This window comes from Bos indicus, chromosome 11, assembly GCF_029378745.1.
Source record: "Bos indicus isolate NIAB-ARS_2022 breed Sahiwal x Tharparkar chromosome 11, NIAB-ARS_B.indTharparkar_mat_pri_1.0, whole genome shotgun sequence".
NCBI classification, from domain to species: Eukaryota; Metazoa; Chordata; class Mammalia; order Artiodactyla; family Bovidae; genus Bos; species Bos indicus.
Window position 1 is genome coordinate 99,082,725 of NC_091770.1, and position 13,751 is coordinate 99,096,475.

Below are 13,751 nucleotides of genomic sequence, written 5' to 3' on the forward strand. Positions count from 1 at the left end.
AGGTTGGCAAGGGGCAGAAGAGTCAGGGGTGGTGGCAATGAATTTGCCTAACAATAAATATGTCTACAATCGGTCATTCTTCTCTCCAGAGCTTCACAAGGTCTCTGAAGACACGAAGTTGCTGAGGCTCAGAGAGGCCCATGACCTGCCCAGAGCCACACTGGTGGCTAAAGCAGAGCTGAGATGCAAAGTCAGATGGTGGGTGTTCCATGGTGGCTGGGACAACGGAGCCAGATCCTCAGGCCACCACCCGAGGGTCCGCAGGAACCGGGGGCCTCTCATGGCCCTCATCTCTCCTAGCACGCTTCCCTGCTCTGTGCAGTCCTCCCTGGCCAGCTCTGCCCTGACTCTGCCTGAGACTTGGCTTCTCCTGGCCTCAGTCCTCCCTTCTGTAGAATGGGTATGACAGGCTCAAGAGTCTGCTGGCTCTGTGAGTCAGGAAAGACTCTAGCTGCCTCTCCCAGCCAGTCATTTCCTCCCTCTGGGCTGGACTTTACCTTATCTGCAAAATGGGCCACAGGCCTGTCCACCTGCCTCACAGAGAGGACAGACGGGGCAGCCTGGGAAGCAGGACCCTGGGGGCTCAACCTGGAGGGCAGCCGGATACCATAGGGTCTTTGGGCCTGGTTTCCCTATCCCAAACACCAGGGAGCATCAGAGGAGAAGATGGAGGTGGAAGATGTTTGCAAAACACAAAATGCGGTACAGGAGGAGAGTGTGAAAGAAAAAGATGGTCCTCTTTTGGACAAAAACAACAGCCACCTGTACAGAGGTGGCTCTGTGCTCTTGGCCAAAGGGGGACTGGGCTGGGAGCAGGGGTTGGAGAAGGGGGAAGAAGGAAGGTCCTTCAATCTTTCTTACACACCTGCAATTGCATCCGTCGCATCACTAGTGACAGCGGGCACGTACGTCTTTCACATGTAGAATGAGTCAATAAAGAAAAGATGCTGAGCTCTGCAAGTGTCGGTGAGAAGCCGCCCATGTCTTACCTTCTTATATTCTTTAGCTTATCTTGTTCTCTACTAAGTGTGAAATGAAAGACACCCTCCTGCCCCCGGAAAGCCCTCAGCCCGGTGCCTGGGTAGTAGCCATGGCTCACACTGTATTTCATCTCATCCTCCCAAGGCCCTTCAGGGGAGACAGAAGCATCTCCATTTCCTAGCTGGACCTGGAGGCTCAGGGCAGGTGAGTCACTGGCCCCAAATGCCACAGCCAAGCAGGGTGAGGCTGAGACCCAAACCCGAGCCGGTGGCTGGGGGTCCTCACCTCTCAAGGGCTGAGGCTGCAAACCTCTCGGTCCGAGTATGCAGCCGTCTTAGGTACCACTGAGTCCCGGCCAACCCGGGGACCGCCAGCCCTGCTATCCTCGAGCCAGGGGACCCCCACCACCATCCTACCCAGTCCTGCCTGGCTCACCATGGGTTGTGGTCGATCCCGTCCAGCCTTCGAGCCTGCAGCCGTTTAGCCATGGTGAGCTGGAGACAACAGAGCAAGCAGAGAGTCAGCTGGAGACAGAGCAAGTGGAGAGTCAGCCTGGGCTCGCTCTGGGGAGGCAACTGCTCTGTGACCACAGCCTCCGTGTCCGCCCCGCCGGGAGGAGGCGAAGAGCAGGGCTCCTCCCCGCGCCACCAGCCTGGAGTTGCCCACCTGCCAGCCCGGACTCCGCACATCTTGGGACATAGACTGGATTCCATCAGGTTAAAATTTGACCCAGGTTAAAATTTGGAGGGGCTGGGGAGGAGGAGCAGCAGGAAGCAGGAGAGCGGAGTACGGTGACAGTGACGGCAGCGGCTTCTTTCTAAACGCTTCCATGAACTTCCCGGAACCCCCCGACTTGACCCATTTTACAGATGCGAAAATGCAGGGAGGAGGGGGAGACAGCTGCGGTCAAGGTCACACGACAGACAGACTCAGGCCTGTTTGAGATGAGGCCATGTTCGGACTTGGGCACAGGGGCCACTTGCTCAGTCTTTCAGGGGCTCAGGGGACCACCCCTCCTCTTCCCTGGGTTCTTTCCAGGCCAGCTTCCCCCTCACCCACAGGTGTGCAGAGACTGGCCTGGCCTGGGGACCATCAGGCTCAGGCCCTCAGTCTGTCGTGGCTGGGTGATATTGCACAAGTGCGTTAGCTCCTCCTGGCCTCAGTCTCCCCATCAGTGTAATAGGGGCATGGGCTTCGTGGTCCCTCAGAGCCTCTTGGTCCCTGTGGGTTGCAGTCTCAGAGGGGCTGCAGGTGGTGAAGCCACCAGCTGTAGCTCACGGTCAACCCTCACTGTTCTTCACAGTCCGAGTCCTCACAGCATGCTTACCAGAGGGGTCAGGATAATCCTCATCTAAAGATGAGGACATTGAGGCTCAGAGAGACTTGGGGCCTTGCCCAAGGTCAGAAGAGGAGCTGCACAGGGCTCTGGGGCAGGACGACAGCAACAGCAGGGCTCCCAGCCCCTGGCCCTGGGCCTGGAGAAGGGTGTGGGGACGGTCTGTACACCGGCCAGGTTTTTCCATCGCCTGGGGGTCCTGGTGATGTGAATGGTTCAGAGAGAGCCCAGCGTGGAGCCTGGCACCTAGTGGGTACTTTGCTAACACTGGCGGCCCTGTGCTTTCACCAGGCCCTAATACCTCTCGCCAGGCCTGGCACTCAGCATGTATGGAAATAGTAAAAACGATAGCATGATCTTTGCCAGGGAAATTGTGTGATCCCCAAAATGTTAGACGGCAGTGATTATCTTTGGTTAGTAAACAGATACTTTTCCTTCTCTTCCTTAATAATTTTCTTTTTTTCACATTTTCTAAAATAAATGTTTTATTTTTATGATTAAAAATATGCGAGAAAATTACATTTTAGCGGAATGTTTATAAATGTGCTGTACTGACATCAATAAAACAGGGGACAAAATAGCATGTATGATATGCTTATGTTTAAAAAAATACCCTTGTGTATGCTTCTATGTATACATTGTTTATAGTCATATGTGAATGGAAAAAAAGTTTAGAAGGAAACGTAGTAACATGTTAACAAAGGTTCCCTCTGAGTGGTGGAATTGTAGGTGATTGAATCATGGGTGTGCTTTTCTATGTTTCCAAGTCTTTTTGTACGGAGATCATATCATATTTGATTCTGAAATGTGTGTTTTTGCACACTGCATTTTCAGATGTATCTTAGAACCTATAGAATGAATTTAATAGGCAATTTCCTCCTCCCTTACTAGTCCATAAAATAACAATGTATCTTAATATTGATGTCATTATGGGTTCAATGATATAAGGACTTGCTTTTGAATTGGGTATGCATCACGTTAAGGAAATACAGTAAAGATGAGTTGGGGCAGTGGTGGAGAGGTGAGTAGAGGTTGGAGTGAGGGAGTTTGAGGAGGGCTGAGATGAGTGAAGGAGTAGAGGGGTACAGGGGCACAGAGAGAGAACAAAGAGGCACCGAGCTGAATGAGTTCAGGGAGGAGATGAAAAAGGGGGGAAACTGAGGTGCTCAGTGGAGTGACCTTTGCGTACATCACACATTGCTTGGATAAGGGAGGAACCAGTGCCTGTTCTTGAGTTTATGCATAATGTATTTATTCAGCCAACATTTATGAAGCACCTACTGTGTACCAAACACTGGGCTGGGCTAGGGGCCGATGGGGAGGCTGCAGCACCAAGGATGCAGAGCTACAAGCTAGATCAGAAGCAGGGGCAAGGGAGGGGCCCACACCCAGACTGCAGTCAGAGAAGGCTTCCTGAAAGAGGAGGCTCATGCACAGCTTTGAAGCCAGGGCCAAGCCAGATCCCAGGACCCCAGGTCATGCGAGCAGCAGGGCTCAACGGGCGAGAGCACTTACAGTCTGGTGCAAACACCGGGTGAGCGAAGCTCCAGACTTCTTTCCCCGGAGGGGCCCCACCAGGTGCAAACAGATGGCCGTCGTGTTCCTGAACATGCCTCCCAGAGCCGTGGGGTGAGGTCCCCTCCAAGGGCAGAGAAGGGAGAACACCCTGGCCAGAAAAATGGCTCTGGGCCCAGGACTTGGTGCCCGCCCCCCCCCCGCCCATCAGCTCTAATAACAAAAACAATAAGGGCTGGTATTTATCAAGTGGTCCCTCTGTACCAGGCATGGAAACAAGTGTTTTGTCGCATGACTATCCTTCAGTCCTTGAAACCCTGGGACCACCCCCCGCCCCAGCAACCACAGTAACCCTTTCAAAATGTTAAGAAAAAGAAAGAAAAAGATAGTGCTAAGTTGTGTCCAACTCTTTCGATTCCACAAACTGCAGCCCACCAGGCTCCTCTGTCCATGGGATTCTCCAGGCAAGAATACTGGATTGGGTTGCCATTTCCTTCTCCAGGGGATCTTCCCAGCCCAGGAATTGAACACAGGTCTCCCGCAATGCAGGAAGCCCTCAAAATGTAAATCACCTCTAATTAAAAATGATCTAATTAAAAATGAAGATTATGGATGGCTTCTAATATCATAGGCAGAGCCAAGCCTACATTACGTCCTGACTCTGGAAACACACATACCACCTGTAGATTATTTCTGTGCTAAAACCAAATCTAAAGCTGATCAGGCCTTAAAAGAGATTCCGAAATTCCCTGGCGATCCAGTGGTTAGGACTCAGTGCTTTCACTGCCAGGGCCCGGGTTCCATCCCTGGTCAGGGAACTAAGAACCCACAGCCTTGCAGTGCTGCTAAGAAAAAAAAAAAGATTCAACAAACATAAATTAAAAAGTGAATGCTTAAAAAAGAAGAAAATCTTTGAAGGACACACTGCACAATTTCAAAACTTACTAAAAAGCTAAGGGAACCAAAAAACAGTGTGGTAATGGCATAAGGATAGACATATAAATCAAGGGAGTAGAATTGAGAGCCCAAAAGTAAACTGCTATTTGATCCATTGCTGTTTGACAAGGGTGCCAAGAAAATTCAATGAGGGACAGGACTGGCACACTGATAGCTCTTTCTCGATTCTGTGGGTGGTGGTGCATGGCCGTTCTTAGTTGGTAAAGTGATTTGTCTGGTTAATTCTGATAATGAAGGAGACTCTGGCATGCTAACTAGTTATGTGACCCCCGAGCAAAAAAAGAAAAGAAAATTCAGTGAAGACATAACAATCTTTTCAACAAATTGGTGCTGAAACATCTGGATATCCCCATGCAGAAGAATGAAACTGGACTCCTACTTTATAAAAAAAATTAACTCAATAAAAGGGTTAAAACTATAATACTCCTTGAAGAAAACAGGAGTAAAGTTTTTGACCTTGCATTGCTGCTGCTGCTGCTAAGTCGCTTCAGTCATGTCCGACTCTGTGCGACCCCATAGACGGCAGCCCACCAGGCTCCCCCATCCCTGGGATTCTCCAGGCAAGAATACTGGAGTGGGTTGCCATTTCCTTCTCCAGTGCATGAAAGTGAAAAGTCAAAGTGAAGTCGCTCAGTCGTGTCCGACTCTTAGCGACCTCATGGACTGCAGCCTACCAGGCTCCTCTGTCCATGGGATTTTCCAGGCAAGAGTACTGGAGTGGGGTGCCATTGCCTTCTCCATTGACCTTGCATTAGAAGAAGTGTGTTTTTTTTTTTATATATAACACCATATATAGCAGCTTTTATATATAACAACACAAGCAATGAAAGAAAAAATGGATTTAGACTTCACCAAAATTAAAAACTTTTGTGTCTCAAAAGATACCATCAAGAAAATGAAAAACCCCACATAGGAGAAAGTATTTGCAAATTATAAATCTGAATCTCTCCAAAGAGGTATAAATTGTTAGCAAGCACATGAAAAGATCCTCACGATCATTAGCCATTAGGTAAATGGTACACTAAGACACAACTTCCCACGCACTAGAATGGCTAGAACAAGACAGATAATTACAAGTGTTTCAAGGATGGTGGGAAATTGGAAGCCTTGTATATTGCTTCTGGGAATGTAAAACGCTGCAGCAGATGTGGCAAACAGCCTAGAAGTTTCTCAAAATGTTAAACATAGAGTTATCATATGACCTAGCAATTTCGCTCCTAGGTATATACCCAAGAGAAATAAAAACAAAAATATGTCCATACAGAAACTTGTACATTGGGATTTCCCTGGTGGTCCAGTGGCTAAGACGTCACGCTCCCGATGCAGGGGACCAGGGTTCCATCCCTGGTCAGGGAACTAGAGCCCTTAGACCTGGACTTCCCCAGTGGCTCAGACGGTAAAGCATTTGCCTACAATGTGGAAGACCCGGGTTCAACCCCTGGGTCAGGAAGATCTTCTGGAGAAGGAAATGGCAACCCACTCCAGTATTCTTGCCTGGAGAATCCCATGGATGGAGGAACCTTGTAGGCAACAGTCCATGGGGTCACAAAGAGTCAGACCTGACTGAGCGGCTTCACTTTCCTTTCTTTCTTTTAAAAATCCTCATAGTAAGAATAAAACCCAAAGTTTCTACCGTATCCTATGACCATATACTACGAGGCCATATTAGCTCAGAGATGAGGGCCCAGGTTGTTCCTACCACCGTTTCTCTTGCTTGCTCTCTCCCAGCCACACTCACCATTCCTGTCTGTTAACTCTCCTCATCTTTTATCAGCACCAGCAAACATTTTTCTGCCTTGGGTCAGAGCAAATATTTTAGGCTTTGCAGGGCAGACAGTCTTTGTCGCAGCTTCTCAAGTCTGCTGCTGCTTTGGGAAAGCAGCCTTAGATGGCACATACGTACCCGAGGCGGCGATTTGCAATGCAGCCTCACTTCTCTGATGAATCTAAGAAAAGCTGTTAATTTTTTCCTTGGCTCAGCTTTTTATTCACAAGGACAGTGTGATGACTTCAAGCTCCTTGCACACAGGACTGGAAACTGTAAGTCCAATGTAATCTACCTGTTCACAACATTTCATAACTATCAGTGCGACCCTCTAACTTTACTATAGAGGAGAAATAAAAGGAGAGTAGTTTATAACCCGGTCATGGATGCAAAGGCTCAGGCTTGCCCACACTAGGAGATTCTAGGAAGTGGATAGTTATTGGCCCTTGCTTAGAAGAAATAAATCTGGCCTATGGGACGTTCCTGGTGGTCCAGTGGCTAAGACTCCCTGCTCCCAATGCAGGGGGCCTGGGTTTGATCCCTGCTCAGGGACCTAGATCCCACAAGCCACACAGATCTTTTCCCGTGTGCCACAGCTAAGATCCAGTGCAGCCGAAAGAGGGAAAGAAAGAAAGGCCGCTCCCTAGCCTAGTCCCTTCTAAACTCCGCTCCTAACCCAGCCTGTTCCTCCAAGGTCTTTCAAAGCATTTCAGAGCCCAGGAAACTAGTCATCTGTCCCAAGGCGGGGCACTTCCTCCTCTGGTCCTCACTCAGTCATCAGCTTCTCTGGAGCATGTTCTCTGACCAGGTCCTGGCAAAGCGCTGAGACCACAGTGTGGACCGATGTTGGGATCCAGAGTGAGGTACTCCGCCCGTGGCAAAGGTCATGAGGAAGGAGGCTCGACATACGCAAAGGCGGGATCGAGCCTCAGGACTCCCCCTGGAACTCCTCGAGCATCTACCCCCATAACCAGAGCCTGCCTACTTTACTACTTTGTGTTCTCCCCTACACCTCTGACTTTACGGGGGGCTGTCCCCCACCACCTCTTTCAGAGAAGGAGTTAACTTAGAGCTCCAGTTAATAAAAACTCCTGGGCGTGACAAGAGTGTTTTAACCTACAAACTCCTCTGAAGGTTCTCTGGCCTGCCTGACAGGCTTGTCCGGCCACATGTGATCGCTCACAGCCTCCCAACCGTGAGAGGCACGAGATGCTTTAAACCTTCTAAAAACAGGTTCCTTAGAAAAGTTAGAAAACTATTAGTATAAGTATAATGGGCTGATTAGAAACTGTATTGGTGAAGGGTTTTTCATTTGTTGAGCCAATGTTTGTTGCTAAGTCTCCACATCCCCTGCCCTTACACACGTTAATGAGTATATAGAAGAAATAAGTATTAACCTTTGATACTAATCACGTTAGACCTTAGGCTAAGTAAATTCTTTCCTTAACTAAAACCCACTATACCCTCACCCTATAGGAATGTAACTTTATTTGGGTGGTGTCTGTTTTAAGAATAATCAGCCCTGGAGAAATAAGTGTCCTGATTGACTGACCGCTGTCACAAGGAGAGGGTCATAAATTGTCAGCAGGCCCCCCTGGCCAGAAGATGATGTAACACCCCTAAGACCTCTGTATACATTTGTATGAAGCACCTGACTTTGATAAAAGTCAGGACTGCTGACCCTGCGTGACTTTTGCATGACATCTCAGTGTATAAAAGTAGACCATGGAAAATAAAGAATTGGGATCAGTTTCTCGAAATACTGGTCTCCCCATGTCGCTCTCTCCCCCACTCTGGCTGAGTCTCCATCTGGAGCGCAGAACCCACCATGCTTACTAATTATGCCTGGGCTTCTAAGATCTGACCGGGGAGGCCTCAGTGTCTCCTCTCCTTCGGGAGAACGGAAGGACGCCTGCGGCCTACGTAAGTGGTGCAAGCTTCTTGTCTTGAAGATTTATTGGTCTTCCGCGTAAACCAAGCTACTCAGCCTCTTTTCTCCACTGAATTTTCCTACTAACCTATCCTCATCCTATTACTCTTTATATCTTTGATAAAATATTTAAATAAATAGGTCGCCGACGCCGTCCCCGCTTCGAATACCCTGGATCAGCCAGGGCTGGACCCCGGCAGACCAGGCCTGTCAAGAGATGCCCACAAACACTGTCTCCATTACTATCCAGCATGTATTTCCTGACCAATGCGAAGGTGTGTGTTATGGCTCGAATCGTGTCCTCCAAAAGCATATGTCCAAGTCCTAACCTCTGATAACCTGTGAATATTTCCCCAGTGGCTCGGGGGTAAAGAACCTGCCTGCAATGCAAAACACATGCTGGAGATGCAAGTTCAATCCCTGGGTCGGGAAGATCCGCTGGGGATCTTGGGGTTGGTCCATGGGGTCGCAGAGTTGGACGTGGCTGAGCGACTAAACAACACTCTGTGAATGTGGCCTTATTTGGAAACAGGATCTTCGAAGGTGTGACCCATTCAAGACGATGGACTTCCCCTGGTGGTCCAGTGGCTAAGATTCTGGGCTGCAGGCGGCCCAGGTTTGATCCCTGGTGAGGCAACTAGATCCCACATGCGGCAACTAAAGGTCCCGCGTGCTGCAACTAACACTGGCCCAGACAAAAATAGCAATGCATGCATGCTAAGTCACTTCAGTCACGTCTGACTCTTTGTGACCCCACGGACTGTAGCCCACCAGGCTCCTCTGTCCATGGGATTCTCCAGGCAAGAATACTGGAATGGGCTGCCATTCCTTTCTCCAAAAAATAGTAATAATAGTAAATAAGTAAATATTCGAAAAATTGAAGACGAGGTCTCACTGGATCAGGGTGGACCATTGCCAGTACAGTTTGTTTCCTTGTAAGAAGAGAAAAGAACACAGACACACGGGAGAAAGTTCACGTGAAGACAGCTGTTGCTGCTGCTGCTAAGTCGCTTCAGTCGTGTCCGACTCCGTGTGACCTCACAGAAGGCAGCCCACCAGGCTCCGCTGTCCCTGGGAGTCTCCAGGCAAGAACACTGGAGTGGGTAAGGCAGAGACTAATGTGTCTACGAGCCAAGGAACACCGAGGACTCCTGACAGCACAGAAGCTAAGAGAAAAGCATGGACCAGATTCTCCTCCTCTACGCTAAGAGAAAGCATGGCCCCAATAACACCTTGATTTTGGACTTTCAGCCTTCAGAACCACCCGCTGTGTGGTACTTCGGTACAGACGGCCAGGAGACTAACCCAACCGGACACTAGAGGGCGCTGGGGGCACGGCCCCTGAGGGCAGGAGTTCCAGCGGGCTCCTTGGAGGGCGCGGCCTTCAAGCCCAGTCCCAGAGGAAGGGAAAGGATGCCAGGCGGTGCAAAGGCCCGTGGGGGTGAGCTGGGAGAATCCAGGGGCTGGGCAGTCAGTCAGAGTTCACCCTCCGATTTACTCCCTGCGGCTAAGAACCGAAAAAGGGCAGTGCGATTATTACCTGAGGAGGGGCATTCCACCCTGTGTCTGGGGGAACGTGCCCGCCTGCTTCAAGTCCCCTCAGCAGAGGATGGGAGGCACAGGGCCTGGTGTGAGCCCAGTGCTGGCCTTGGAGGGCACAGCCGTGCCTGTTCTGGGGGACCCACCATCCCGCTTGACAGGGATTGAGGGATTTCTCAGGACACCGGACTTCCAGAGCTAAAAGTAGCACCATCCTGAGAGAACGGGGATGGGTGGTCCCCTTAGACGGGCCGAGTGCAGGGGTGCCTGCTCCCGTCCTGTGCCTGAAACCCTGCTGACTCCCCAGATGGACTTAATCTCAGGGGAACCCCCCTCCTCGACCACCTCCTGACCACTCGGTTCAAAATCTGCGGGTGCCTGGTAGGCTGATCCTCTCTCTGACGTGGTAGCCCACAGCCCTTGATGTCTATCAATTCTGGCCTTTCTCGTAAGGTGGCTACGCCTCCTCTGCCCCACATCACACCTGCCACCATCTCACCGGATCACAGAGGTAGGAATAACACTAATGCGATCAGTTCTGATTTGCTCACTCAGCACCAGGCGCTGCAGTAAGGACTATACTGATGTCATCAGACCCTTTCAACAGCCCTGGGAAGCAGGCGCTACCCTCAAACTCCCCCCAACCTTAATAGGCAGGGAAGGAACTTCCCGGGTGGCCCAGCAGATAAGAATCTGGGTGCCAATACAGAGCACAGGGGTTCGATCCCTGATCTGGGAAGATTTCACATGCCTCGGGGTAAAACAACTCATGTACCACAACTACTGAAGCCTGTGCCTAAAGCCAGTGCTCCGCAATGAGACGCCACCACGGTGAGAAGCCCTCACACCACAGTGAGTAACCCCCAGTTGCTGCAGCTAGAGAAAGCCTGAATACAGCAGCAAAGACCTGGTGCAGCCAAAAATAAATAAAATCTAAAAGCAAAACGAAAAAAGGCAAGGAAGTTTGCAACAACGATAACATAACAATAAAAACCAGTCCATCCTAAAGGAAATCAACCCTGAATATGCTCTGGAAGGACTGATGCTGACGCTGAAGCTCCAATCCTTTGGCCACCTGATGCGAAGAACTGACTCGTTAGAAAAGACCCTGATGCTGGGAAAGACTGAAGGCAGGAGGAGAAGGGGGCAACAGAGGACAAGATGGTTGGATGGCATCACCGACTCGATGGACGTGAATTTGAGCAGACTCGGGAGATACTGAAGGACAGGGGAGCTGGTGTGCTGCAGTCCGTGGGGTTGCAAAGAGTGGGACACAACTGAGCGACTGAACAACAACAAACACTCAAATGGGGCTCCGGCAGGTCAGGGGAGGGTTCAAATCACGGGATGCCCACAGTTTAAGAGCCCAGTGTGTGGCCCTTTCCTCTCCTCTGCCAGTCTTGGCCCTTCACTCTCACTGCCAGCTCTCAGGAAAGGTGGTACCTTGGGGCTGGGGGTGGCCTGGGCCGTCTGGCTCCGTGGAGCCGGGGAGAGCCTGTGTGGGATGAGGCCACGCTTAACCACTCATGCTACCTGGGGCTGGAAACCAGGATCCGGCTTCCACTGCAGGGGACTGCCAGGGCAGCGACTGGTGTGTGTGTCCGGGTGAGTCTGTGGGCACAGGAGTGAGTATCATACTGCACCCTTTGTGGAGCAGGTCTGTCCTGCCAAACCTTTGATGCCCACCTGGGATTGGGCACCAAGCAGACACCAGCGGAGAAGGTTAGGACACAGGCTTTGGGGTCATGCACACCTTGGCTGTGTGACTCAGGGCAAGTCACTTTACCTCTCTCAATGTCAGTTTCCCTGTCTGTGAAATAAATAAAAATAAGGTACTTCATGGAAAGCCCTTCACTGAATGCCTGGCACATAAAAGGTGACTGTAAATGGCAAATGTTAATAATAGAGTGGGCACTTTATGAATACCCATGACATTCGTACAATATGACCCATTTCAGCGGGACTGACTTCATCAGATCTCAGGAGGCTTAGTGCTGAGGGCCTGCGATAGTTTGAAGGGCCTATGAAAATGTTTTCATTTTAATTTATTTTAAAATAAGAACACAAGTGGGGCTAGTGTTAAAGAGCCTGCCTGCCAATGCAGGAGACATGAGACATGCATTCAATCCCTGGGTCGGAAGATCCCCTGGAGGAGGGCATGGCAACCCACTCCAGTATTCTTGCCTGGAGAATCCCACAGACAGAGGAGCCCCGAGGGGTACAGTCCATGGGGTTGCAAAGAGTCAGACACGACTGAGGCGACTTAGCACGCATGCACAAGGGAATGTAATATAATAATGAATCTAGCCTGGACGATATTTGTTCTTTATACCAACATAGTTATAAACTATATATATTTTTTTGGCCAAGCTGTGTGGCTCACGGGATCTTAGTTCCCTGACCAGGGACTGAACCAGGGCTCTTGGCAGTGAGAGCATGAAGTCTGAACCACTGGACCACCAGGGAGTTCTCCTTTGATATATATATTTTTTTTAATGGAGAAAGGGGCCCATGAAGTAGAAGTGAATAGGGTCCTTGAAAGTTTTAATGTGACCTTGAACGGGGGTAAATCTGTGTGCGGTTGTGACTACTTGTGCAAATAAGAGTGTTTGCCCTTGAGTACTTGCACATGTCTCTTTCCTTTGAGCCCGTGGGTGTCATGGGGACAGTTTCCAGGAACTTGAAGGGGAGGGAAAGCCACTGGGCGTCTGAGCCGAGGGTGGGAAGGGCACAGGTGGCCACTTGGGCTGCCCTCACCAGCAACACTGCCAGGTGTCAAGGCGTTGCATGCTGCTTGCATGTTGCATGTCCAGCTCTTTGCAACCCCTGAACTGAAGCCTGCAAGGCTCCTCTGTCCATGGAATTTTCTCGGTGAGAATATTGGAGTGGGTTGCCATTTCCTCCTGCAGGGGATCTTCCCGACCCAGGGATGGAACCCAGGTCTCTTGCATCTCCTGCACTGGTAGGCGGATTCTTGACTACTGAGCCACCTGGGAATCCCTGCAAGCCACTGCCCTGTGGGGAAATGGGTGCTTGTTGTCCCTGAGGCCACCAAAAGGGGACACGCAGAGCCAGTCCCGTCTAGACTTCTGGCTAGCTGGCCCTAGACATTAAGCCATACGATACATTAGGACAGAGGACAACTTTGTGTCTCAGAGGGGAGTGTGGCCTCACTTCATAGAGGAGACCGTCGGTGGGGAGTGTGCTGGTCCAGGCCCACCCCGAGGTGTGACTGCTGGCCTCCCAGACCAGGGTTCTTGCACTGACTGGGCTGACCTAGGTATCTCTACAGGGGCTCATTCACAGACACCTGGGAGCTCTCACCATTGCCTCATTCAGAGACACCAGGAAGGCTCTGGGGCAGCCTTTCCCAAGCCACACCCACCTCCAACTCCCCATGTACCTCATCTCTCATCTTCCAGAAAGCAAGATAACTTCCCTGGATAACTCCTCTACAGCCCTGATGACGAGCTTAAGGGTAATGACCATAGCCTTTTATTTACTGCACACTTTCTCTGTGCCAGGCTGCCTGCCCAGCACTTTACACGGCCCATCACTTTGAATCCCATGAGAGAGGTGCCATCAAGAGGCCAAGTAACAGACCCAAGGCCACAGCTAGCAGGTAGCAGGACGCTGGACTGGAAGAAACACAAGCTGGAATCAAGATTGCTGGGAGAAATGTCAATAACCTCAGATATGCAGATGACACCACCCTTATGGCAGAAAGT

General features: G+C 50.4%; 1 protein-coding gene across 7 annotated transcripts in view; it reads right to left on the minus strand.

The window, feature by feature from the left end:
* LOC109566527 (kynurenine--oxoglutarate transaminase 1) overlaps positions 1-13,751 on the minus strand; it is a 37,322-nt gene that overhangs the window by 9,179 nt on the left and 14,392 nt on the right. For 4 of the 7 annotated variants that reach the window (XM_070799380.1, XM_070799379.1, XM_070799383.1 and 1 more), the window contains exon 2: positions 1,417-1,475. In XM_070799380.1, the coding sequence (XP_070655481.1) occupies positions 1,417-1,475 (59 nt within the window). Of the gene's footprint in view, positions 1-865; positions 919-1,416; positions 1,476-3,832; positions 3,984-13,751 lie in introns of those variants that run through there. The other 3 variants (XM_070799381.1, XM_070799384.1, XM_070799385.1) reach the window with 3 other exon arrangements.